Source organism: Netta rufina (genome assembly GCF_964035555.1).
Source record: "Netta rufina genome assembly, chromosome: 28".
NCBI classification, from domain to species: domain Eukaryota; kingdom Metazoa; phylum Chordata; class Aves; order Anseriformes; family Anatidae; genus Netta; species Netta rufina.
This window is the reverse complement of record NC_140152.1, coordinates 5,375,781-5,401,159: the sequence shown is the minus strand read 5'-3', so window position 1 is coordinate 5,401,159 and position 25,379 is coordinate 5,375,781. Positions and strand designations below refer to the sequence as shown.

At 51.3% G+C, this 25,379-nt stretch overlaps 1 protein-coding gene across 2 annotated transcripts in view; it reads right to left on the bottom strand.

Moving 5' to 3' along the window:
• SBNO2 (strawberry notch homolog 2) overlaps positions 1–25,379 on the bottom strand; it is a 56,933-nt gene that overhangs the window by 24,211 nt on the left and 7,343 nt on the right. The window contains exons 2-5 of one of the 2 annotated variants that reach the window (XM_084302575.1): positions 20,841–21,064; positions 19,728–19,807; positions 13,962–14,085; positions 281–445 (exon numbers count right to left, since the gene is read on the bottom strand). In XM_084302575.1, coding sequence (XP_084158701.1) covers positions 281–445; positions 13,962–14,085; positions 19,728–19,807; positions 20,841–20,966 — 495 coding nt within the window. In that variant the 5' untranslated portion in view covers positions 20,967–21,064. Of the gene's footprint in view, positions 1–280; positions 446–4,755; positions 4,967–13,961; positions 14,086–19,727; positions 19,808–20,840; positions 21,065–25,379 lie in introns of those variants that run through there. The other variant, XM_084302576.1, reaches the window with a different exon arrangement.

The following is a 25,379-nucleotide window of genomic DNA, read 5'->3' as shown; positions in this document are numbered from 1 at the left end:
ACATGCCCAGGAGATGTAAAAGCTTGCAGGGACTTGGACTCACAAAGTAAACACAAATGATTAGTCTCAAATTGAGACAGTTTGGGTTTTAGTCATTGTTAGTAAAATATTTGCCGTGGAGAATAAACATACATTGGATGCTGCTGGGGACAGTTAACAAGCTACAGCACTGCGTTTTCCTCGAGTCCAGCTCTTCAACACTCCTGAGCTCAACAGCATGGGATGAAGCCCGAGGCTTTTATTGTCTGATGGGGAGGATGGAAGAGGAAGCATCCTGTACCTCTATTTGGTTCTGCTGCGACGTGTTTACATCCCATAGTGTTGGCACGTGGTTCAGGCTATCCGTGGGCAAGAAGTCCTTCGGATCCGCGATGTCAGAGAGGGAATCCGCAGGGGATGAGAAGAGGGAGTTGTTGTTGGAAAGCTCGTCGAGGTATGAAGAATCCTGAAAGGGAAGAGATGCCCACAGTTAGAGGAGGCAGGAAGAAGAGCAGAGAGCTCCCTTCTCGCTCCTACTCCTCCAAAAAGCTTGAATTTCTCACCATTAACCAAGCAGCTCTGTTCCTTCATGCACCACAGAACTCAGAAAATAACTTGCAAACAGACACACGTTCTGAGCAGCTGTGTAAAAATCTCAGTTACTTGATGAAGTAGGAAACACTGCCCTATGCACTCAGGATTAACTCAGACCGTGTACACCTCCCCGTACATTCCCCAGGACGCCAGTCACCTCAACCTTGTGTGCGATTTACGTGGCTGCAGGAGGGTGAAAACTCATCTGTCCGGCACCCAAAAGACTCGGGTACTCCAGGCATCCACAAAAGCCCCCAGAGAACCAGCTCCACCCGATGGTGCCAGGGCTGTTCAGTCGCAGCTGATAGCACAGCAGTGCCTAGAGGCTTCGGGGAACATTACAGCCTCCTCAGCACAGGTTCTGCACAGCCAGGGCTGCCAGGAGCAGGGGCGCAGGAGCGCTGGTGTCACCCACGTTTGCATCCGGATAAATCTTGGCAAATCCAGCAGCCCTCTTCCCAGGACATGCCTCAAGCTGGGCAAGAAGCGAACGTGCCTCAGGGACAAGGGTCAGGCTCTGCCCCTGCCCGTTTTCCGGTGCTGAGGCGGCTCACCATTGTTTTATTTCGTGCCGACCAGCGGTGACGCCGATTTGAGTCATGACGGCTCCAGATCACAAAGTGCCCTCAGTCCCCTCCCCACCATCAACTCCTCATTTGGCTTTGCCAATTTCAGGTGGCAAGAACTGACAGCCAGAAGCACTTTTCCCTTCCGCCCTCAAACTCCGGCACAGATCACTGCACCTTCCTGACTCCACCACGCCAGCTCAGCTCCCCGGCACATCACACACCACGTTCGGACTGGCAGAAAAAGTTTGTGTGCTGCTCCCTGAGGGGCTTCCTTCGCCACGCCGAGAGCCAAACCAGCGTGATAATACCGCAGCACGGCTGCCAGGAGAGCCACGGTGTCAGATACGAGCAGAAATCACTGTTCATTTCCAGTTAAAGGCCATTTCCTACTACAAAGCAGAAAGGCAGCCAACGATTTTAAAAGTCACTTAGCCCTGCCTGACAAAATCAGGAGCAGCTGAGCCTGCTTGTGTTATTCCTCAGGGCTTCTGGCCAAGGGCTGGGGCAGGCTCTCTCCTGCCTGCTATCAAAAGTTAGGTTTTTGCAGTGTTTAAAGCCATCAGGACATGTTCCTTTCACCTCTTTGCCAGCCACATTTGGCCCCCGTAGAAGTCAGTCGCTGCTCTGAAGCCGTAGGTGCAGGAGCTGGCAGCTGCAACAAAGGCAGGCAACAAGAGAGACTGCAGGAGAGACGGGTAAACCTCCGATTCATCAAATATCAACTGGGGAGACCCAAGGGCTCGAGGAGAAAGGGCTGTTTGTTAGGCTGTGCTCCACGCAGGGCACTCCCTGCCCATCGACAGCCGGGCAGCGCTTCCCGTGCAGCTCTTACTCTCGGTATTTTGGCAGCTATTTTAGGGTTTACCCGGAATCAGAGGTTTTTAAGAGACAGCAGCACACACACACACCAAGGCTGGAAATAAGTGATTTCGGAGCAACTTTTCTTCCCGTTCTCAGGCTCAAAATTCAGGGGCAGGATGGGGTTGGTTTTTCATTCATTCCAAAAAATTCTGCCAGGTGGAACCAGACAACACCTCGCTCCAGGAGCATCAGAGGGGGACGCGCCAGGCTGGGACAGCGTCGGGGTGAGCTATAAGAGCCCGAGGCAGCCCGGCACCGCGCTCCCTGGCTCCCTGCTGGCCCCACACGAGCCCCGTGACAGCTCCAGCCCCGCTCCCTGGCCTGAAATAAAGAAGAGGAATTCAGCCTGCAAGTCAGAGGGAGATAAAACCAGCCCTGGAAAAGACTTCAGCGAGTCCGTCCCCTTGCAGTATGACAAGGCATTAGTCACAGGCTTTCAGAGCCTCCTGTTTGTCTTACCCCATTACAGAATTACCTACAGAGCACTAAAACTCATAACGTGCCAGATCCCTGCCCCGCAGAGCTTCCAGCGCAGCCCCAACAAATTAGCCTTGTTTAACTACCAAACGCGGTGTAATTAATTTAATGCCATGCTGATAGCTACGATCCGTGTCATTGCAAACCGTGCCTTGACTAATGACTCCACAGGCTTATGTGGAGCAAATTGGAGTCACCAGGCCTCGCAGGAGGGGAAGGATCACCTCCCAAATCTCCAGCACTGAAACAGGGAGCCCAAACCACCCCTTCCCAGGGGCACAACGCCACTGACACCCCGATGCGTGGTCCCAAACCTCCGACGTGCTCGAGAAGGGATCGCTCCGGGGACACGGCTGCCTTCAGGATTTGGAGTGAGTTATTTCATCCCTGCTTAAGGCTGATTAGTTGATTAGTAAGAGCTTTTTTTTTTTTTTTTTTTTTCCTCCTTAGAAATAAGAGGATTTCATAGCAGTAGCACTTATTTTATGTCTCAGTGTAGATGTAATTGCTGTAACAGAAGGAAGTTATCCTGCGAGGCTGGATCTTTATTTCAAATGATAATCCACAGCAACCCTCTGTGAATGACTGATTCTTGAAACTAGGCCCTATCTATTTGGGGTGGGCTTTGTTTTTTTTCCCTTTCCCATTTTGCACAGCCAACCAAAATCCAGCCCGCACGCCGCAGATCGCCCTTGGCACAAGAGTTAGCGGCAGAGGCCACCTTCACCTCCCATCTCCCACACCTGCTCCGTGACCGGGAGATCTTAAAGGTCTTTTCCAGCCTCTGTGATTCTCTGATTTTATGATTCTCGTGCTCCTCCGTGCCAGGACACAAACGCCCGAGCTGAGGGCGCCAAGCCCTGCCCCGCGGCTCTCAGCGCCGACTTTTCCCCGTTTCTCCTGTCGCAGGAGGCCGGACACAGAGACCTCGAGGGCTGCTCTCGTGGAAGCAGCTCAGAACTAACTGCTCGTGTCAGGGATGGAGTCACAGCAGCACATCATAAGGCGGTGACAGGGCGATTCCTTTACAACAGGGTGACCGCTTAATGGAGAATTTTATCAGGGGTCAACAGCGGCCGACGCAGAGGCTACGCGCAGCTGGTGGCCGTGGGGCTCGCCAGCGCTTCTGTCCATCGTATTCTAATACGATCAATAAACCAGAGCAGCAGGCAGATGATCACAAATCACTGTCTGAGCTCCATACCAGGAGACGCTCTAGCGAGTAGCTCAATAAATCAATGATAACGATAATTTGCTGAACTTCTAAATTGAATGCAAAATAATTGCCAACCGATGCTGCTACGGCACAAGTTTCTATTGTTATCTCAAACCAGAGGTTAGCAGAGACAAGAATAAATTCCCTAGAAAACATTAGGGTAATAAAACAATACAAACACTTAACCCCTTTCTCCCAACCACTAGATCAAGCCCAGCTCCTTTAGTCAAAGCAAAGTCTTTGTTAAAAATACCGAAAGAACAGGTGAAGCCTAAATACAGAAGCAGTATGCATCCTAAAAATAATTTTGGCCATGAAGCCCTCACTATAAATGGTTTATTTGCTCACAATCCAGAACAATCCGGATACAGAGGAAACAAATATCCCTCCTTTACAGCAGCTCCTGATTGCTTGCTCCAGCTGATAGGAGCTTCAAAAGAAATCAGATAGACACAGGCACATGTAAATACACAGACACGATCGAAGGAGTGCCAGACGAGAACGGTTTGGGTTCTCAGCAATCACAGGTTAACCAAGCTAGGTTTCAGATAAAACAGAATAAGAAAATTAACAGCTACAATGTAAGCTATCAATCATTAAAAGGAAATCTTTTAGCTGCCAAAACCCAAAGTCTATAAATATGGGGCAATAAACTTGCAATCTCAAGGGTTCAGTGCTCTGTCTTGCAAGCATTTCCCTTGCTTTTCTGTACACAGCATCTGGTTTAAAAATAAAATTCCTGAAAGCCATTACAGCTACATAAACACGCAGATCAATTCTCCACACAGCCCCTTTTCCTCCAAGTTTCACAGTAAACAAGCCCCGACCGACAGGAGCAGGCTCCAAGTAACGCACGCACGTTTCAGAGAGGCACAAATCCCATCTCCAACACGGCAAATCTGCCCTCGCTGCCTGGCACCACGCAGCGTTCCCCTAAAACTCCGCTGCGGTGGCAAAAAAAAACACAACTAAGGGACATGCAAGCCCGGAGGGACAAACCAAACAAAACACAAACCAGGAATTCCAAGGAAGAGAAAAAATAAATCGATCCAGCATTACCTTGAACAGGGATCGGAACTTTAGCCAGAACTGCATTTCGGACATTTTAAAGCAGCATGCAGTGTGCTGTCGGCAGCGCAGGACACGGCTGAAGCAGGACGGCGAGCTTTCTCAGTGTGCAGTGCAGGAAGGTCTTCATTCATGACAGCGACAGCAGCAACGGCCAGAAAGAGAGCTCATCAAGGGTTTTTAAAAATTAACATGCAGAAGAAAGGAGTGAAAATGGAGGAAAAAAGGACAGCCATCCAGTGCGTCTGTCCTAAGCCCGTGGAAATTTGCATATGCTGTTTAGTCATGAAGGAGAGTGCTCTTACTTCCTCTAAGTACGAGGGCTGACTTTCAGGAAATGATGCCTGCTTGGTAAGTCAGTGAAATTACTGGCAGTGCGATGAGAATTACTGTATGTGGTGTAATTCAACCACAGATGCACTGTAAACAAAGCTGCGCTCCGCGGCAGCGCCGGCGGACCCGGGCAGGACCTGGCCCTGCAGGGACACGGCCACCCGCTGCCACCTCGGCCCCTTCCCCAAGCGCAGAAAACACCCCAGAACCTCCTGCCCCAAGGGGTTTTGGGGGGCTCAAGGTGACACAATGAAGCTGAAAAGGTCCCGAGCAGCACCTTTTCCTTTCCTTTTTCTTAAATAAGGAGCCATGTGCTTTCTTTTGTCTTCAGGATCTGCCCCACCCCAACTCCCACAATTAGAAAATGGGCAGGGGCACGCTGCCTCCCTGCTGCCTCCCTGCTGCACATCGCTGCTACCTCTGTGCCCACAACCCCTGCCTTCTTTTCCCAAGGGCTTCCCTTCTAAAGTTTATTCTAAAGTTTTGGTTAAAATAAAAATGGGGATGGGGAGCAAAATTTCTGGTGGGGAAAAGAAAGGCACAGAAAGGGGTCAGCTGGAAGGGCTTCATTCACCGCCAGTTTAAGGAGTCTGCTCCACTGCAGCCAGAGGTGGGAGGAGAAGTGACTTTGCCCAAGCGCTGCCCTGCAGAAAAACTAAAACTTCCCTGCCAGGTTTTGGTGCAGAAGCTCCCCGTGAGCTCTCCCCAGCGCAGCCAGCAGCAGCGCCCTGGTGCCGCTGTCACCGCTGCCACGAGGGCTCCCGGGGCTCCGTGCCCAAGGCTGCTGGAAAACCCCAGGGTGCGAGAGGGTGCGAGGCACTCGGCAAAAACCAGAAGTTCAGCAAGAGAAGGCAGCAAAGCCCCCAGCAGGAGCCGAGAGCAGTGCCTGAGGACTACATGTGGAGCTTCGCAGCCCCTCTGAGACCCCAGGGAAGCGAGCAGGGGGGCGGTTTTGCTTCGTGCCATGGGATGAGGAGCGAGCACTGCCCTTGGAGACCCCTGCAAGAAAAGCACACGGCCCCCAGGGCTGCAACAGCACCTGCAGGATGCGGCCCTTGCAAACAGGGCAGCTGGGGCCTGCAGGGGTGAACACACCAATAACCCTCAGCCACAAGGATCCAGGTTCCATCAGACCAACCGCCCAGTCCACAGGTCCCACCCCTTCCCGAGAAGCAAAAGGGAGAGAAAAAAGCAAAAGGGAAAGCAAAAAGCCCTTCCCCAGGCACTGTGGAGCTCCTGGGGCACAGCGCGGTGCTGTGCGACTGCAGGAACTGGGGTGAAAACGAAGCACTTGGTTTCTGTGGGCAGCTGCTTTGGGGTGGAGGAAGGCAGCAGGCTTTCACTGCTGTTGTAGCTGACTCTGATTGTCTTTGAGCAGCTGGTAGTGCCCTGGAGCTCGGGACAGGTGCTTTAATGGTACGTTGGAAGCGAGGAGACCAAATACATTTCTGAAACGTCTTAATTAGCGACTTGCTGGTGACTGACTCGTGGTGTGACCTGGATTACACCACCAATGTCTGCCTAAGACTAAGGTCTTGTTATTTCTGTAGCCTTTAAAAAGCAGGTGACTTCTTTCTTCTTCCTTTTCTCTTAGTAGAAAAATGGGGCAAAATGCAGGCAACAAACCTGGGACATCAAAAGGAAGACAGGTGACATCGCCGTAGATACCGGGACTGCCAAATTGATTTTGCAATACCACAGCAATATAATCACAGGAGATGAGATACCCACTGAAAAACCACCACCCGGTATTTTAAGAACCCTTCCTAGGGGAGAAGGCATGCCACGGCATTTCCCCTCTCCACAATTGATCTGTGAACGTGCCTGCAGACAATCGGGGCAGGGAAGGGCTCACACCACCAGCTCGGCTTACCGGCATCCTGCAGAAACCACCACGTTAACCCCCCGCAGTTACCCCGTGGGGTCATCTGCACAGGTAATCAGCCACTGCCTTTTAATCACCGACCTACCAGGCAGCTTCCTGAACGTGCTGATGGTTTCCTGAAAGCATGCGCTGAACTTCTAGGAAAGCAGAGCACAGATCGATGTGGGATAGCGCCTCTGATCAGGAGGGCTGGGGGCTCGTGGCTGTCCCGACCAAAGGCTTTGGGGCTGAATTTCCTGCAGCACTTCGCTGCCTAAAGGTGCTGCAAACCGGCAGCTTCACGTGCTGGAGGGCTGTTCGAGCAGCAAAGAGGATATTTAAAAATAACAATAACATGAGACCAGGGAAATAAAAAACTAAGAAACCCTTCGTGTTGGAGGCAAACTTCTCATGGTGACTGCTGTGGTAGGACCAGTGGCGTTAGGGACAATTTGCAGAAGTGAGGGGTGTTTGAAAGAGCATTCGAGGCAGCCCCTCGGAACAGAGGCCTCGGTGTGGTACCCGGAGGACACGCAGCCACCACCAGCACAACTGGAGACGGGGAAACTCGCTCCATCAGGCTGACTCAGACCAACTCTGCTTTGAATTAAAGCATCTATTTTAATACATCTCCCAGTGGTCTGCTATTAAATTATATTACCAGCATTTTTCAAGAGCACTCCGTGTTTCAGACCAGTGCTTTTCCCGCTTTTGCTAGCTTTATGAAGGGAAGGAGGCAGAGAGCAGGGCTTGCCAAGAATTTCAGAGGGCAGTTTTCTGTTGCCTCCCATGCCTTCTCTCCTGCCTAGAAGGTGGGCACAGCAGCACTAGAAGCCAGCAAAGCAGATGAAAACGAACAAGCCTGGAAGGGAGGAGGCATCTGAGCCAGGTCCTCCTCCAGGCCCTCGCACCCCTTCGCAGGGCTGGCAGCAAATGAGGTCCCAAAAGCAGAATTACTCACCCTTAACCACGGCTATCTCCACCTGAGATACCCCAAGAGCTCCTTTTAGATATGGAGGAGGATTTACTCCTAAAGCTCACCCGACGATGAGGAGAGGAGGCAGCCAAACCCCTGCCCCTGCTGATGCCGCTGGTGCACGAGGAGGTGAAGGAAAGCAGCGCCGGCACGGCTCTGAGCTGGGAGCCCAGGCTGGTGCTCAGCCCTTTGCTGGCGGATCACCTCGTGGTGCTATCTGCTGTGTAATCACCCAGGCACCCTGCAGGAGGGGAGCCACGCAGCCCGTGCCAGCAGCAGACAAACACCATGCTGCGGCCCCAGCGCTGCAGAGCCACGCTCACCGTAAGCGGGTCAGGCACTGCCCTAATCCCCACCTCTGCTTCTCCAAACCACGGCACCCGGTGTTAGGCACCTCACTTGGAGAGTTTTTCAGGTGTAATTAAGTCAGGCCAGAAGCCCAGCCCCGAGTATGAAAACAAAGAGGTGAGCGTGTACAGCACCTTGTTCACAGTGCTTCCGAGGCAGCAGAGCCCGTTAATTGGCTGCTAATTGATTTCACTCTCTGTATTCCCCGTAGACAGCACTCCAGGACAGCGATAGGAAATTCCAGGTGGTTTCTTATTCCAGGAAACTCTTCATCTCGGTCAGAACCGAGTCCTTCTTGTAATTTAATAACTGGTACATTGATTTCTCTTAAATCACCACAGCTCTGCGCGCTGAAGCACTTTTAAAAATTAATACTTTTGTTTAAGAGCAGGTTAATTCCCCCCTTCCTTTAACAAGAAAGATTAATAGGAGGTTGCAAGGGGGTGGTAGCAGGAGGAGGGCTGGTGTATGGTTAACGCGTGGCCAAGAGCCCCCACACGCCACGAGCTGTCTGAAAGGGATCCCACGAGGCTTTGGCTGCACCTTACAGCACCCTGCAAACGGCTCAACCCGTTAACGGGCCGTGGTTAACGGGCACTGGCCCGGGGACACCAGATGCCAGGGCACGAACTGAAACTTCCCGGATTTAGCACTCTGTTGTGGCAACCAACAGCTCTGAGCAGCGACGAGATAACGCCGTTGTGATAGAAATGCCTTCGCAACACATCAGCAGGGGGCTCAGCGGCACCTCGAGCCCGCAGGCTGTGAGGCCAGAGGAGCAAAAAGCAGGCAGGGAGGGGAGCGGGGGCAGCCCAAGTCGTGCGTCTCCACTAGGGTTTGATTTCTAAGGATGTGTGTGCAGTCAGAGGACTTTTTCTGTAAGATGACGACACCACAAGGCCTGAGCAAGGCTCTGGCTGAAGACAACAGTTCCCAAGATCGAGAAGTGCTATCAGCCTCCAAGATGGCCTCGTAACTATTTTCTAAACCTTAATTTAAGCCACTTGTTTACACAAAGAATGCCAGCAGACCGGCAAGGATGAATCACCCAAGAGCAAGCCAAAAAAACAAAAATACTGGGGAGGAAACGAGTCCCCATTCGGCTGCTCTGGCCACGCACATGAAGCATCTTTTCCAACAAGCAGCAGGCATTCACCGGGGCTGCTGCGATACACAGAAAGGGCTGCTCACCAGACCCAGGGCCAGCGGTGAATGATTCAACTAAGAAGAAATTCCCAGAGCAATTAAGAAGTGTGGCAACTCCCTCTGATGGCACCATCGGGCCAGCGGTCTGTGTTCTGAGGAGCAGACTGAGGAGCTCTGAGACAAAACAGGGAGCGAAGATGGGGACTCAGATGGCAGCGCTGGAGGAATTAAGTCGAGCCTCCCACTCTCTGCACCCCTGGGTCGGTTCCTCAAGCCCTCAATCCTCAGATCACCACCACCAGCAGCAGGAAGTGCTCACTGCACAAACACCTCGACCGAATCAGTAGGCATCTGCTCTTTAGACCTTTAAAATCCATTTTCAGCATCACGTGCATCCCCGGAAAGCTCTTGAAAGAGAAACTGCCTCTGCAGCCCGGGTCTGGGCTGGAGCAGCCCCGAACAGCCGCAGGACACAGCGTGCACCAGCTCACCATCAGGTCACACACAGGATCCCAAAGCTTCACCCCACATCAGAGATGACGTTTCCCTTCCTCTGGCCCCCCAGGACAGCGTGCAGAAAGCCCAGCACTGCCGGGCTGCACGCAGGGACACACACAGGCTGTGTGCAGGCACATCCAGCGCTGTCACCTGGGGTACGGCTCAGCAGCACAGCTGGGCTCGCTGTCACAGGCTGGATTCTGGTATCTGAACAAAGTCGAGAGAATAAACTGTGCTCATGTATGAGGACAGCCGAGGTTCTCACATAAGCACCCGATTTATCTCGGCTGCTCAGTGACCACAGATTTAATCAGGAATCTCTTACCAAAGCGTGCAAACTCTTCATGTTCTCTCTCTGGTTTCAGTCCTTAGCCTGGCATGGTCATAACAGCACAACGTTTCGTGGGACTTACCACTCCTGCCACCACACCAGGCAAGTACAGAAAAGACAGGTACTTTCCTACACAGTCACCTGAAAATATACAGCCACCCAAGCTGCTCCCACACCTTCTGAATGGCATGTTTCAGCTTTCCATGCAGATTGTTAATATTTAACAGTTTGGCATCTGGGACAGCAGGAAATCAGTAAAGTGGAAAATACTGCTGAAGCAAGGGATGGAAAGGCTCCAGGACATTCCCGGATGACTCCAGATGGATGCCACTGCCTCCAGTTAATTGCCCACTCTATGAGATCCAAGCTCCAATTCTGGCTCCTATAAAAAGGCATCAGCTTTTCTCTGGAATGACTAGCAGCTTAGAGAGCCCTAGGTTATATCAACCTATTTCCACATTAGTGCTTACCACACGCTAATATGTCAGAGCACTTGCAGCAAACCCCACAAAAAACTCAAAGGCGACAAGAGCCAAAGGCTGCTCTGGCTCCACGCTTCAGTATGGCAAGCAGCCTGAGCTGCAGGTTGGCTGAGACTAAAACGCCTCTTCGGGAGACAGAAGAGCACAAAATTTGTGTTATTTCACATTAGCGGGCACTGTCACCCTGGGCACCTGGCAAGCACACGTCCGTCTGCGCTGCGGCAGCCCCAGACAGACGCCGCTCTTCTCAAACACTAACTAGATCAGAGCAGTTTCATATTGGAAAACAAAGCTCTAACAAAAATCTTATTCAGTGTTTCTCGGTTTCAGAGCACACAGGGTGACACATCGCTGCCTTGGGTTATCTGTGGGAATCTCCAGAAAGTCCCAGGCAGTAACGCTCAGCGCACGGGCTTACAGAGAGCCACCGAGCAGGACTGAAGAACACCCCTAAAATGGGGATCCTTGTGTGACCCTACAGGGCACTGCCTGCTCCGTGTGCTGTGACAGCACAGCAAAAGAACTGGCTTGGCTGCGATGGATTCAGAGACGGGCACTGCATTCCCTTTCTTGAATCTAAAGAACTTTTGCAGGCACGTTGTGATGGGTGCAGTCTCACAGCAGCTCTGCTTCTCCTTTTCACAAAGGATCTCCAAAATCTGCTCTTCTCAAGCTGGCAGAGATCGATTTCCGCACGCAGCAGGGGAAGGAAGCTGATCCACCACTTAGATACTAGAAAGTGTGCGAGTTAAAGAAGTAATAAAGTCCCTTTCCCATCAAACCCATCAACCAAACTACACCAGACCTGCAGAGAGGTCCCAGCTCCCTCTTCCCATCGCAGCCTGCTAAATGGCTCGCACAGGTTGAGGAGATCACATTTCTGCCTTGTTCCTCCCACAATTAATTCTGCAGGAGGCCAGGATCAATGCTATTATAATTCATTTACTTATCTGGTTTTATCCAGTCAGAAGACTCTGGTCAGCAACAGCTCCTGGTGGCAGCGGGCGAGTTGCAGCTCTGCTCAAGGAGCTGAGTTTGGGTTACCACACCAGTGGCTTACCTCAAAGGGCTCGAATCCCCAGCATGTATATAACCAAACCTGCAGAAATCAGACCCCCAAGGAGGTTTGAAACCTCTCTCTGGGCTTGCCAAGAAAAAAAACTCAGCGGGAATTAGCCCATCTCCCTCAAGAAGAGGGGAAAGGCATCAAATTGCTGTTTTCTACTGCTATAAATGTATTTCGTGCTGCATTTCTGAATAAAGTTCTTTACAGTCAAGCTGCTCTTCCCTGCTGAATCAATTCAGCAGCATAATCCAACGTTCGTGACACTGCATCCACTGCACAGCAAGAAGCTGAGGCATCTCAATGAATCATGCAGGAGGAACAGAGATTACAAAGGAAAGAGTTTCTGTTTATACACGTGTCTTGACATTCGGCAGTCAGAGAAAAAAAAGCATTCAAAAGCTCACAGGAGCTTACTGGGGCCTACGGAAGCATTTCTTGATATATCAAAGCACGATGCCAGCCCAAAGCACATGCATACTGCCCCAGTTTATCCTCACGTCTCCCTTCTGCTGTTCCTAGCAACTTAGTGCTGCGCTGCAGGGCTCGGCTAGAATTAAGAGCGAAGATCTAGAAGGGTCCATCTTCACCTGGGTGCAGAAGGGGTTGGAACCCAACAGCTCCACTGCATACACACCCCAACAGCACTGCTGGGCTTATCTGCCACGCCGAGGCACAGACCTGGGGCAGACAACTGCGATGTTCAGATTAGCTGCTTCCCACACGCAGAGGAAGCCTGGCTCTGCTGGTAAGCTTTTGTGTGACCATAAAAAAAAAAAAAAAAAAAAAGAGTACTTTTCATGAAACTGATTTGACTTGTAGATAACATAGATGGAGATTCTGAACGCAGCCCGTGGTTCTGCACACCTGAAAGGTTTCTTTGAAATCCCCTGGGCACCTTTGAGGCTGTGAGGTCCAATCTGTCAGCAACTGCTGAGCCCCCAGCCAGCCTGCTGATAAAATCTCATTAGGAGACCTTAAGTATACAAAAATTACCCTGAATTTTTTCACATAAGCTCCTCATTGCATTGTCTGATCAATAACCAGTAACCACCAGCTCTGCCCCTTCTCACGTTGTGTGCCTGGAGGCAGAGCCGTGTTCAGGTCACAGGCTGGGGGCTGGCAGCGAAGGGCACTCTGCAGCTCTGCCACATCCCTCGGCTGCTGCTTTGAAGTTCTGGAAGCACAGCAGGCTGTGCCCTTTGACTACCTGAGGGAGGACGCTGGACTGCATCCAGCACATTATCTGCTTCCCCAATAATCAGTGCAGTAACTTACGGAGGTGGGAGGGCCGGGACTACAGAGTTTGTTCAGTTTGGCTGTTGCCTCGATAGGTCAGAGCAGGGTAACTTTCTACAGTTTCACTCACTACACATCTTCAGACACTGGGTGTAAAAAAAATACTGCAAAGAACACGCACAGACACCGATAACATCTATATCAACTCCCAGAAAGGATGTAGGTAGTCCCTTCTTTATTTCAAGTCAGCTGTCACAGAAGCTGCACTTTCCAGTCTCCACTGACTGATCTTACCAGAAGATGTTGCTAAAAGCAAGTGAAGCACTTCAAAAACTCTATGTAAAGATCTTCCAGCCCAGAGGGATCCCCGAGGTGAGGATGCCTGCTGGTCCCTAGGGATACCAAATGAACTAGGGAGACTGACTCCCACACTTCACCAACATTGAAGAAAAAAAAAAACAGGAACTGGCTCAAACCTCAGTTCGTTAGGCACTGAGCTGATGCAGTCCTTAAACATTCACTGCTCAGGAATCCACCACTTGTAAAGCAAGTGCAATATGTGTGAGTGAAGAAAGTTTTAGGAGACAAATGAATTAACTGACTGAAGCATTCTCACATTCACACTTACCTACACCCTCCTGCAAACAGGATGCTCCCAGGTGCTTTCAGTATTAAATATAATTTTAAAAGCCAGAAGCAATCTTAGCACAGAGAAGCTCCTACCAAGACAGTGGATAGCTTCTGAATTGCTGCTAGCAGAATTTACCCCAATTGTGTGCAATTCCTACATGATGCCAGACAAATTTAAGACACTGCTGGCCTTTTCTTTTCCCCTCTCTACCACAACCCTGAAAAACAAAACCCATCGCCACAAAAGTACAGTTCTTCCCCAAAGCCATCAGTAGCTATGTACTCACCTGAGGAAAATCACCATTTTTTGGTAAGAAGTCAGTGGAGTCCACAGGTGCATAGTTTGTATCCAAGAAATGTTGTCTGCTGATGGAATTCATATAAAAATCGTGAGGGGAATTAAAATATTGCCTGTAAGGAAATGGGAAAAGCAGTTATTTCCTGGCAGTTCTGAGTACTCCTCAGGTTGCTTCAGACTCCAGCATCAGCGGTGAAGGGTCAATTACAGGATGACACATACAAGAGATTGATTTTAGAAAGGGGTGTGTACCCAGAAGAGATAAATGCATGGCAAAATAAGACAGCTCCAAGTTGCATCCTACTTCCCAGACTCAGGAGCACCAGAATCTGGAGAGCTGCGTTAAGATAAAGAATTGAATTCTCAGCGATTTGTGTAAACTGGGAAGGATTTCATAGAAAAAAATATTAATCCACAGGACTCATTAATATTTCAGTCCTGACAACAAAGCAAAATAAGCCTGATGATGTCCCAGTGCCAGGCGTTTGACAGGTGTGATGGAACCTGACAATCACACTGCGTAAGGACAAGCATCGAGTTGCAGGGAAATATCACACCCGAATGCTCCTTCGGGTCACAAAACTGCAAAGCAGGAGCTCGCAGACTTGGAAAGAGAACAGCCCCCGTTGTACACCCCTGGCAGAGAGCTTCACACCAGCCACAGAGCTCAGCTTAGAGACAGAGACAGGAGGGTTAGGGACACGCACGGCCAGACAGAACGGTTAGCCCGGACAGGGATGGATTCTGGATGGAGCTGATTGTGCCCAGTAACAAAGCAAAATCTCGACTGCACTAACAAGTGAGAAAAGGCAGAGGTCTTCCGATTCCTCCCTGCTGGGCAGGGCACACGCCAGCACTTCCTCACGCTCCCTCCCCTGGCGTCCTGCGAGCAGCGGGTAGGTACGGATTGCACAAGAGCAATTCCCTTCCTCCTTCCCAGGGGCAGCCTCTGGCCCGCGCTCAGGCTGCCTTCTGGTTTTGCTATTACACACGCGAGCCTTTCCCTCTCCTGCAGGAGCAAGGAATGTGCTTCGTAATCTTTCCCGTAAGGGCTGTGCACTCACGCCGCTTGGGCAATCGCCACCCAACACGTTTTGGTGCCGGAGCCACCGGAACGGTTCGGCCGAGCTGCCTGCTCTTGGCAGTGCCAAGCTCACAGAAGCCACAGCCACCAGCCTCAGCAGGGCAGTGTGAGGAGGGAGAAGCAAAATTTAAAAAGGACTAGCATCCAGGAGCAGAGCTGGGGAGTGACTACGCCACCAGAATATTACTAAGCAATTAAAACACCGCGTGTGGCCAGCAGCTCATTCATACGCCGTGCCTCACATTTACATACGGATTTAGGTTATCTCCTGCTTTTTCTTTGCGTCGTAAAGATAACACCCTCAAAAAGCAGTGTTGGGTTTAGCACCCTTGCATGTAACAGATCCGGCAAGTTAACGCTGCCTCGTGGCTCCTCAATCTATTCAGCCAAATTAAAATCTGGGCACAGTTTCTGGGAATTAATGTATTTGTGCACAGGAACGGCTCGTTGGGCTGCTTTCAGCCTGAAGCTGCTGCGGTCTCCCTCTCTCCCTTGCACGAGGACAGAGCTTGGCCAGTGCTTAACGAACTAACCAGGAATAGGGAAAACTATTTTTACCAGAAAAATTACCATCGCCTCCCATTCCACCAGTGCCTCGTGGGGCTGGCCAGAAGTCAGCTAAGGTAACGGGAAGGAAACCAAACCAAGCCAGCCCCGGCCTCCCTGGCTGGAACTGCTGTGCCATGACCAGCACTGGCGTGCTGCTTTGCCTCCTTTAATCTGGGTTTCAAAGCTGGGAACTAAGGTGCCTTTCTTCTCGTGGAGGCCTGAAATAAAGGCTAACAGGAATCCGGTTCACTGCTCTGAGACCCTCTTGGGAAAGCCACTGAGCACGCAGCATTTCCCACCACCCTTTTAGTACCTTTGGTACTGTGCTCTGCCTTTTTTTTTTTTTTCCTCCATCACGAACCCAGAAGATACCCTCCCTCGTCTGAAGAGCTGGCATAAAGCCACTGCCAGATTGGTTTGGATCAGACTGCAAAAACCAGTGTTAACAGCAAGAATCGAGTAAGGAACCTCGCTGCGCTGCCAAGGCCAGCATGTGAGAACAGCCTCAGAGGAAGATTGCCCTGTCCAGCCCTCTCCGGGATTTGGTTACCAGCAAAGTGCCCCACGGAAGCTACTCTGGGTGCAAGCCCTACATCAGCCCCTGTCGGGCATCGATTCGCATGGAGGTTGCCTCTTGAAGCAGTCAAAGGGAACGTAAAGGCAGGTCCATGAAGGTGCACGGTGTTTGGAAGCCAACAAACATCATCAGTCTTACTGCAGAGCTGCTTCCTACCCTCCTGGAAGGAATAATGGCTCAGAAATTCTTTCATCTTTCTGGGACATCACGAGCTGGGTGGGGAGCATCTTTGGATTATATCAAGTTCAGACAATTGCTTTAAAGAGCAAGGCTGCTGGTTTTTGCTGCCACCCACTCTAAATATAGAAGCAGTGGAACAGTTTGGTACAAGGCAAACCTGAACTGACATCTGACTCACCCAAATCATTTGATGTCACTCCAGCCAGCGGGTCGCCTGGTAGGGCTATTGCACATACTCCAAAAGAAAGATGTTGGGCACTTTGTTTCCTTGCTCTTTTGAAAAAGAATTTGATCATTTCCTTCAATTTTCCTGAAACTCCCATCTTCAACAGCAGGACCCAGAGGAACGCACTGGGGGCAGGCTTAGTGGGATCCACACCTCAGGTGAGCCACTGCACGTCCCTCCCGGGAGCTGGGTCTCCATCCTGCCACCGCTCGTGGTTGCTCCAGCACTTGCTTAAACCACTGTGACACCGTGCCTGCTCCACGCCAGCTGCTCAGCAACACCTCCAACACACTCGAAGCCCCTCTGGGGCCATGCTGTGATTTCAGGGCAGATCTCCTTGGGGTGTTTCAGCCAGGCTCTGTGCTCCCATGGTGCAGGCTCCCATCCGGAGATGCAAATTCCACATCTCAGAGCAGCCGGTGATGAGAGGCAGGCTGGCAAGGTCACCCACTGCCTACACATCAACGTAGGCACTCCTCTTCCCCATCATTAGATGAATTTATGATTTCAAAGCCTACTTTACCTTATAGCACACGGTACTCCACTCACTGCTGGTAAAGTGGAGAAGTGCACGAAAGCAGTAGAAGAGAAGGGGGGTGCACGTTTCAGAAACCCTGCAAGAAATCTTTGCTCCTGGCTTTGAGAAATGCTTTCTGTAGATGTGTGACACCACTTCCAGCAGCTCAGCAGGCCTGGCCCAGAGCTCCCTGAAGCAAGGAGTGCCCCGAGCCCAGGCTGTGGAGGAAGCCCAGCGCTTCTGGGATAATCAGCCCAGCTCCAGCCCTTCCCTGCAGGGCACCTGGACACCGTTTGCTCTTTCAGCAGTTTAATCCACTGTTTACATTTTCGGGTTAAGAAAAGCTGAGACAAAGAGGCGAGCACTCGTATCTTTTAAAGAAATTCTCTAGCATGAAACTACTGAAAAGGAACAGGAAAAACCTGCCTCAGGACAAAGCTGTTTGCTAGGGGAGTAAGCCGTGTCCAAACACAGCCACTCGCAAGCCAGGCTTCTGCTACCAGGATTTTGAAGAATCTTGGGCTAACTCTAATGCCATCTATTGATGTTTTTATTCTTACAGCGTGGTAGCTTTAATTACGACTCCCTTTAGAATCCCCCTCTTTGTTTCCATCCCTTTTGGGATTTCTACACTCAGCCTATAATATCCCTCCTAAAAAAGTTCAGCTGCAGTTTTCAAATACAAAAGGACAGGCTTCTTTTGTTTTTCATGAAAGACAGATAGGGAAAATTTCACCTGAGAGGTAATTTTTACAGCTACCAGGATATGAAAAACAGGAAGACAAAGGCGCGGCCTTGACTAAACCATTCTCCAGCAAATAAATGCTGCAAGGAGTCTCCTTTCCTAAAGTAATGATGGCAAAGTCAACAAGTTTGCATCAGCGTTAAACGGAGGCATGTCTTTGCAGGATCGAGGCTATAACATTTCCAGCAGAGTCGAAACAAACAGCAAAGAGCAGCGCTACACAAGAAAAAAGTGAGGGGCAAAACCAGAACAAACAGTCAAAGAAAAAAAAAAAAAACCAACACAATAGACAAACACAATCTAATCTTGTGGTTCAATGCAGCAAAACAGAAATTCTGTTATAGCTCTCCTGAGGGTTCACAAACTGTAATTTACAGGAATCATGCTCAAAAAGTACACCCTCTTCCAATCAGAGACGGGCTGGCTAAGAGCAAAGATACTGAACTGATCTGATAGCTCCTCTCCAGTTCTCACTTTGGGGAGTAACCAACAAGGCAGAGCTCCACTCAGCACCTGCGGGACAGCTTCTTGGTATTCAGACAGCAAGAGCCGGCCTCCTGCATTCACCCTGTCGCTGCTGGCTACCTTCCTCTGCAGAGCAGGCACAGGAGAAACAAGCAGAACTGATTCGGAGACAACAGGGGTCCGACTGCTCCGAGCAGAGGAGCTGATCGTCCTGCTGACAGCCAGCCTGGAACCGGAGTGCTCAGGGGGATGGATCTCTGCTTCTCCACGAAGATGCTAAAATCCGTTCAGGAAGGAGGTTGCACTAACTCCTAAGGTACCTGGAACACAGTTACTAGCCCGTGCTACCAAGTTCTGGTTTTCTTTTGCTTTTCTTCCTTCCACCTCTGACCTAAATAAAAACACATCCTGTGCGTCTGTGCCACTCCCTGCATTCACAGCGACCTGAAGCAGCCGTCGGCCAGCCCTCAGGCCTTCTTCCCAGCAACCAGCATCTCCCCGTCCCAACACAGCTCCAGCCCAAGCCACTGTGGCAGCACGTGGCCATTTTATGTCGCCCCAAATATCTCCTGTCATATCCAGCATCCATCCCTCTCATCCAGGATGGAGGTTTATCATAAAGGGAAGGAGGAGAAGGAAGAACAGCATTTATCATTATACAAAGAGTCTCCAAAAATGCTGTTTCAGGCATGTAACCTGGATGATTTTCCCACCAGCCGGGGCAGGACCCCTGTTACTACGCGAAGGTTTGAGACCTGGCACAGCTCTGCTCCGTGGCACCTCACTGTGCACCAGGCAGCTTTACTTCGAAGGAAGCCACGATTTCTCACATGAGCCCATTCTCATCACTTCACACCGTGGTGCACAAGCTTATCAGTGCAGAGTATCAATCACAGCCAGAGGAAAAAGTAAAGACTCTTGAACTCCGTGCTGCACGGTTAGGGCTGTGTACATTTTTTCAGCAGATGTGGGCTAAGAGCATTTCACCAGCTCCCAGGCTGCAGATTCTAACTTCAGCCTGCCACCCGGTGCCGGTAATGCCTTCCCCTCGTCCACACCATCTGTATAAAGCTCCAGATGCACGACATTTGTTCAGCTAGATTGTGCTAATGGGGTGTTTAGGAACTCCATTAGTGTAACAAATCCAGGCTAAAGCAGGGCTGTTTCTCCTGCACAGCGGCCACCAGGTTTACCAGAAATCAAAGTTTTGTTGGTTTTTGTTTTGTTTTGTTTTAAAGCTATTTGCTGCTTTTTCCAATATGTAGCAGTTTATGAAATGCCACAAGATGAGTGTGATGCAATTATTTCCCCATCAGTTCGAGAAATAAAGTAAACAAGGAAAGCACTAAAGAAACAGTTGAATCATGGAGTGTGCAAGAGCATAGAGCCGTATAAAGGAGAACTGCACTCACTGGTTTTCACTTAGGAAAGATGAGGTTGGGAAAGAGGCAGGGTAGCAGTTACTCCACGAGTCGGCCGCCAGCATGGAATTCTGAAAGCAGAAACCAGAACGGTTACAGAGGTTGAGGGCCAGCACAGCCACCTGCAGCTCTCAGCCAGGAACTCGACTTCTCTCCCTCGGTGCCTGCCACCAGCAGACGTGGCTCTCGACCCCTCGTAGCCTAGCACTACAGCCAGCTTCTGAGCCTCCTGTCCTGTTCCTGCCCCTGGAGGACGACAGGGCCATTCCCCTTTTGTCGCCCTTTAACTTCAATCTCTGCAGAAAGCGAGCACCAACCCAATTCTCTTGAAGTTGGCTTGCACAGGTGAATGCCTGAACACTTCCCACCGCCCCTCTCCCACCTACACGGTGTCCAACATTTACGGGAAGCTTTTAGCTCAGCAGGTACCATCATGGAAAGAACACATCTATTTCTCAGCTTCTCTTTCTTGTGTTCTTTTTTGTATCCAAAACAACACTTTGTCTGATGCCCTTGGTGAGACAGGCCTTTTTTTAACCTGTGTGTTCATGGATGTGGCAGAACTCAAACAAGACTTAGAAGCAAACAGAGCTGCAGGGACACATAAGTGATTTTGGGGTAAAGGTCTGCTTAGTGCCCTTTTCAGAACGAATGCATCAAGGATCTGGTCTTATTTTAGAAGCTGTTTGGGGACAAATACTACCCTATTCAGCTGTGCCACTCTCAAAAAAGGCACAGCTGGACCTAGCAACAGATTTAGCATCTCTCAGAGACAAGCTGAGAGGGAAACAAAGTTTGCAGTTCAGCACAAGCTCTTCATCCCTCTCCCTGGCAGCCTGGCACCTTCCAGCTTTTAAGGAGGTGCCGTTTTAATCACAGCCTTGTTTTCCTCCTCCCACGCCCAGGGCAGTAAGCAGACAGCCGTCACCTCCACCTTCCAGCAGTCGCCATCAATACCTCCTGCCCCTGGACAGCTGCCTAGCAAGTCTGGTAAACTGCTCCCGCAAACACCCACCGGGATGAGGCTCCCGAGCTGGGCTGCCTTGCCCAGACCCCCTCCGGGGACACCCCCGGGGCAGCCTCGTGCTGCTGCGGGGTCCTCACCTCCATGGCCGGCACGGCGAGCTGGGAGCGGAAGGCAGGGACGCTGTAGAGCGCGTCGCCCGCCTGCTGGTGCTCGTGCTGCGGACAGCTCTTCCCCCCGTCCATGGCAGCGTGTGCTGAGGGCATCAGCCCGGGTCCCGCCGCATGAAGTCCTCCGGGCAGGGGGAGCGGGCTGGGGAGCGGTGGCAGGCTCTTTATCTGTGCTCTTCTCCCCGCACCATGTCCTAGGATGGGAAAGAAACGCACGGTTAAGGCTGCTGGAGGGGAAGAATCACGGAATCACGGAAAAGAAAGCACAGCCAAGATCAAACCTAGCTAAGGAATCGGTAAACAGGCGTCAGGCTGCAGATGCCAGCTGCCTCTTAACCAAACAAGAGAGGTTTTTCCTGGGAAACAGTTCTCAAATCTCACCACACCTGGAATTCACCTAACAGCGAACCTAAACACCTCTCTCCTGCCTCGCTGCAAGCACTGCCGCAGTCTGGCAGGTTGTCGCACTCATCCGTGAGTTCTGCAGCAGCCAAATGCTGGTTTTTAGCTCGAGGAATTTTCTAATATACAAAAAGATTCTGAACTTCTGCGCAAACTCTTGACTAAGCTGATCGATTCCCCGAGACTGCTCATTTTCACAGCAACTTACACTGCCGTAGCAGGTAATTTGGCAGGCCTGAGCTCTCAGGAAGCAGCTGGAATGCCAGACGAAGCCCTGTAAGATACCGACGTGCCACCAGTAATCAGCACTCATTAGCTCACAGGCACTTCACTCAGCCCGGCGGGTGCCAGCTTCGATTCTCACAGCCAGAAGAATGTGACCCCCGGTGGGGCACCTTCTCTCCAAAACAGTCCTGGCATCATCGACGGGAACACACATGGCCAGCACTCCCAGCTCTCTGTGTACAGTTTATGCAGTGCTACCCATGGAAAAAATGTCTTTTTTTGGCCTGCCTGTTGCCGTTTGCTGTTCACCTTCAGTCCTGACCGGCAGACACAGCCCAGCCCTCCTGCTGGAAGCCTCGCAGGTAGCCACGACCTCCATTCCCAGCCGGCAGATGATTAAGGATCCTCACTGACAGATTCACTGCTCGAGGATGAAAATGAGCCACGTAGGTGGAAGGTTGTTCCACCTGAGCCAGGAGCAAAGCACCTCGCCGGGTGGAGGCACAGCTCGTCCCTGATCTCACCACGCTCCGATGTCTCCGGTAGCTTCATGGTGGTTGTGCAGTGGGCTCTGATGCTCTTCCCTGCTGCCGTGCACAGCAAAGGTCAGAGCAGGTGGTGCAATTTTAGCACGAAGGCTGCTGGTCTCAAACACAAGAGCTTACCCCGCTGCCTTTCGTTCCCCCTGCTGCCAGCGCGATGGGCTTTCAGGATCACTGTCCTGGCAGGGACCAGCCCCACGCTCAGACATCGCCTTCAGTGCAGTTTCCTGGTTGAAGCTTCCGAGGTAACTCCTGGCACGTTTAACTTGGCCTCGTAAGGAATTTAACCTGCAGTGGCACAGGGAGTCACAACCAGGCAGGAGCAGCAGCGGAGACGAGCGCAGGCACCAAGCCTGGGACGCAGCCCGCGCCCCCACGCAGCACACGGGGCACGGCACCAGCGCATCCTGACAGCCCGACAGGGCCAGGGGCAGGCCACGAGCACAAGACAAACCTCACCCACCACCCCCACACGGCCAGAAGAAACCCCCACCACCTCCCAAACCATCACACGGCTTTCACACGCTCGGTGTTTGGGCACCGAGAGCTCCAACGATGCTCTGAGGCCAGGACAGCTCCACAACACGGGCACAGAACAGCACAGCGCCTGATTTCTCCTCCTATGATCTTATCCACCAGTGAGCAGTAAATGCTCAGCTTCTTAAATGGATTCAATCGTTCGAGTGTTATCATCTGCCCTGCTCCAGAGGGGCAGCTACTGTGAGACACTCCAAAGGAAACTAATCCCGAAGGGCTGGACAGAATCAAAATCACTTCCAACGCCTGCAAAGTAACGAAAAGATGCCACAAAGGTTTCTTTGGGGGAGGCTAAATTCTCTGCAACGTGACAGAGCATTAACAGCAAGCTGCACAACCAAAAACCGAGGGAAAGGCACGCGACTTCCTTGGGCCACCTTCTGCTTTCCAGGACCGCTGCCACCAGAAGCCTGCGGCGTGACAGCCCGGCAAAGGAAAGTGGACGGCAGATGCTCCTCAAGCTGGCTACCGGTGCTGAAAATCTAAGTAGCACAAACTGAAGCTGCAATTTCAAACACACCAGCTTTGATCATTTACAAGATCCTTGCTACGAGGAGAGTTTCTGAAAAGTCAATTCTGAGTCAGAGCCCCTTTAAAAATAAGTGACCTTTCAGCCGCCAGGATTATTTCTGCATTTGTCATGGAAAGCAAAATTAAAATGAGTGTTTACTTCTTTCTCTGGGTGGCTGGAGCCACGTCGGGACATCTCTGAGCAGGGCTCACACATGAAGGGGAGCAGACGACCCCCTTGCAGCAGGAGGTGGTGGGGCTGCCACCGACCTGGGGGGAAGGCACCGGGCGAAACCCTCGGGTTTGGGGACTTGGGGCAGCGAGCAGAGGATCGGCCGCCGGCTCCTCCAGCAAGCAGCAGGCACGCAGATGCCTTCATGAGATGCAGGCTTCCAGGCTGAATTAAATCGTTTGCCAGAGGCTGAGCACTTTGTGGTTTAAGAGAGCACTCCCCCTTTTATTTTAGATAAAGAGGCCGTCGCCCTGGGACCCGCACGGTTTTGTAACCTGGCAAAAAAGCCCGTGCCGGGCGAGAGCTGTGGCTCGCCGGGCTGCTCGGCCTCTGCCTCCTCCTGCAGCCCAGCAAATAAAAACCTCGCTGGGACTGCTCCACCAAAACAAGGACCAAGCTGTCCTCAGGTGCATTTTCTCTAGGAGAGCACGGCACAACATCACCCCCAAAGAGTAAGGTTTGTACACCAGAAGTAACTCCAGGCTGCCTGAAAAGACCATTCAGCTACCAAAACACCCAGCCCGTTTTAATTAATTGCTAACAGAAGAAATGCTCTTTACAAAGGCGCAGGATCACCTAGATCCTTCTCTCTGGCTTTATTTCACCACAGATTTACTGCAGTCTCGCTCTTTTACAACCAGAAGTGTTTCTTTTTATTACGCTATAAAATCCACACTCGGGCTTTATAGTCCATAAGCCCAGGAGCAAAACCAGCTAAAAAACACTTTGCTAGCACCCCAGCATCCCAATTAATATTGTTATACTGGCCTCAGGCCCCTTGATTTATTGGCCAAACGGCAGCAGGAGGGTTCCCAAAAAGCAGCCTGCAGAGGGTTCGTAGGCTTGGAGCCTCGTTAGAGGCCACCTCAATCAGCTCACGGGCACGGCCACAGGGGCAGCAGCACTACCCGGAGGTTTCTCTGGCCCCACACACACCTGAGCTCGGTGCTGATGCTGAAGGGCAGTTATTTAAGCAAAGGCTGCCTGGTGTTAACATCTCCCAAACCCAAAGGGCCGCCGATGAAGTCCTGGGGCAGAGCCATGTTCACATCCCGCCTACCGAGTGTCTCCACGCACAAAGGATGCTGGAGATGTCAAAATATTCCTCCCAAAGCACAGGGTTTATTGCAGGGGAACGGGGTTGCATAAATGCAGACTTTGACCTCCAGCCCACTGTGGAGAGACCCAGGAAAGGAGCAGCACCGGGGGGACACAACGCAGCCCCATCGGGGCGGCCCCACAGCCACCCCCGTTGGCGCCTTCTGCTCCGGCTTCTAGGGCTGCTTTCTGCTTTTTCTCCGTATTTTTCTCTGATGCCACTGGTGGTCTGCAGGAGATCCTCCGAAATTGTAATCTACATCTCAGGAAGGAAGTAGGAGGAGAGAAAGGCCTGAACGCCAGGCAAGGCAGAGGTTTATTGCGACCCCACGGAACAGGGGAAACTCCAGGGCTGGCTCCAAGAACGGCCGAGCCTCGTTCCTTCTCTGTCACCAGCTCCTGGTGTTTCTCCTCCGCCCAGAGGACTTGACAAGAGGCCCGATGGTATAAATTAAGCCTGTGCTACGACACCCAGACCCCCCCAAATGAAGCAGAGGGAAGCAGAAGCCTACAGCTTGCTTCGTTTTCCATCCCATCAGCCTGCTCCGAGATCCTCCAGCCTTCCAAATCAAGGCAGACGCTTGTAGTACAAGGCTGAAAGGAAGACAAAGAGACAGAAAAACACAACAAAAAAACCTTGAGACGTTCTTCAAATGCTGTATAGAGCTGCAAACGGCATAAATGGCTCGTCTTTATAGATCCCATAAATACAGCTCAGCTGCTACCGAACAAGGCAGGGAGCTGTGCTGACCCAAGGTCAGCATCACAGACTTGCTTTAGAGACATCGATATCCTCTGGTGCCTTTAAAATACTGTCTCTACTCTTCTCACCAGAGAGTTCAGGTTTTTTTGCCTTTTTTTCCTTCCAATTTGTAACAGCTTTCACTAGGAAATCGGCAGCAGTGATTCCCGTAACGGCTGTAGCAAATATACAGCCTTACTGCTCCATCCAAAGCAACTTAC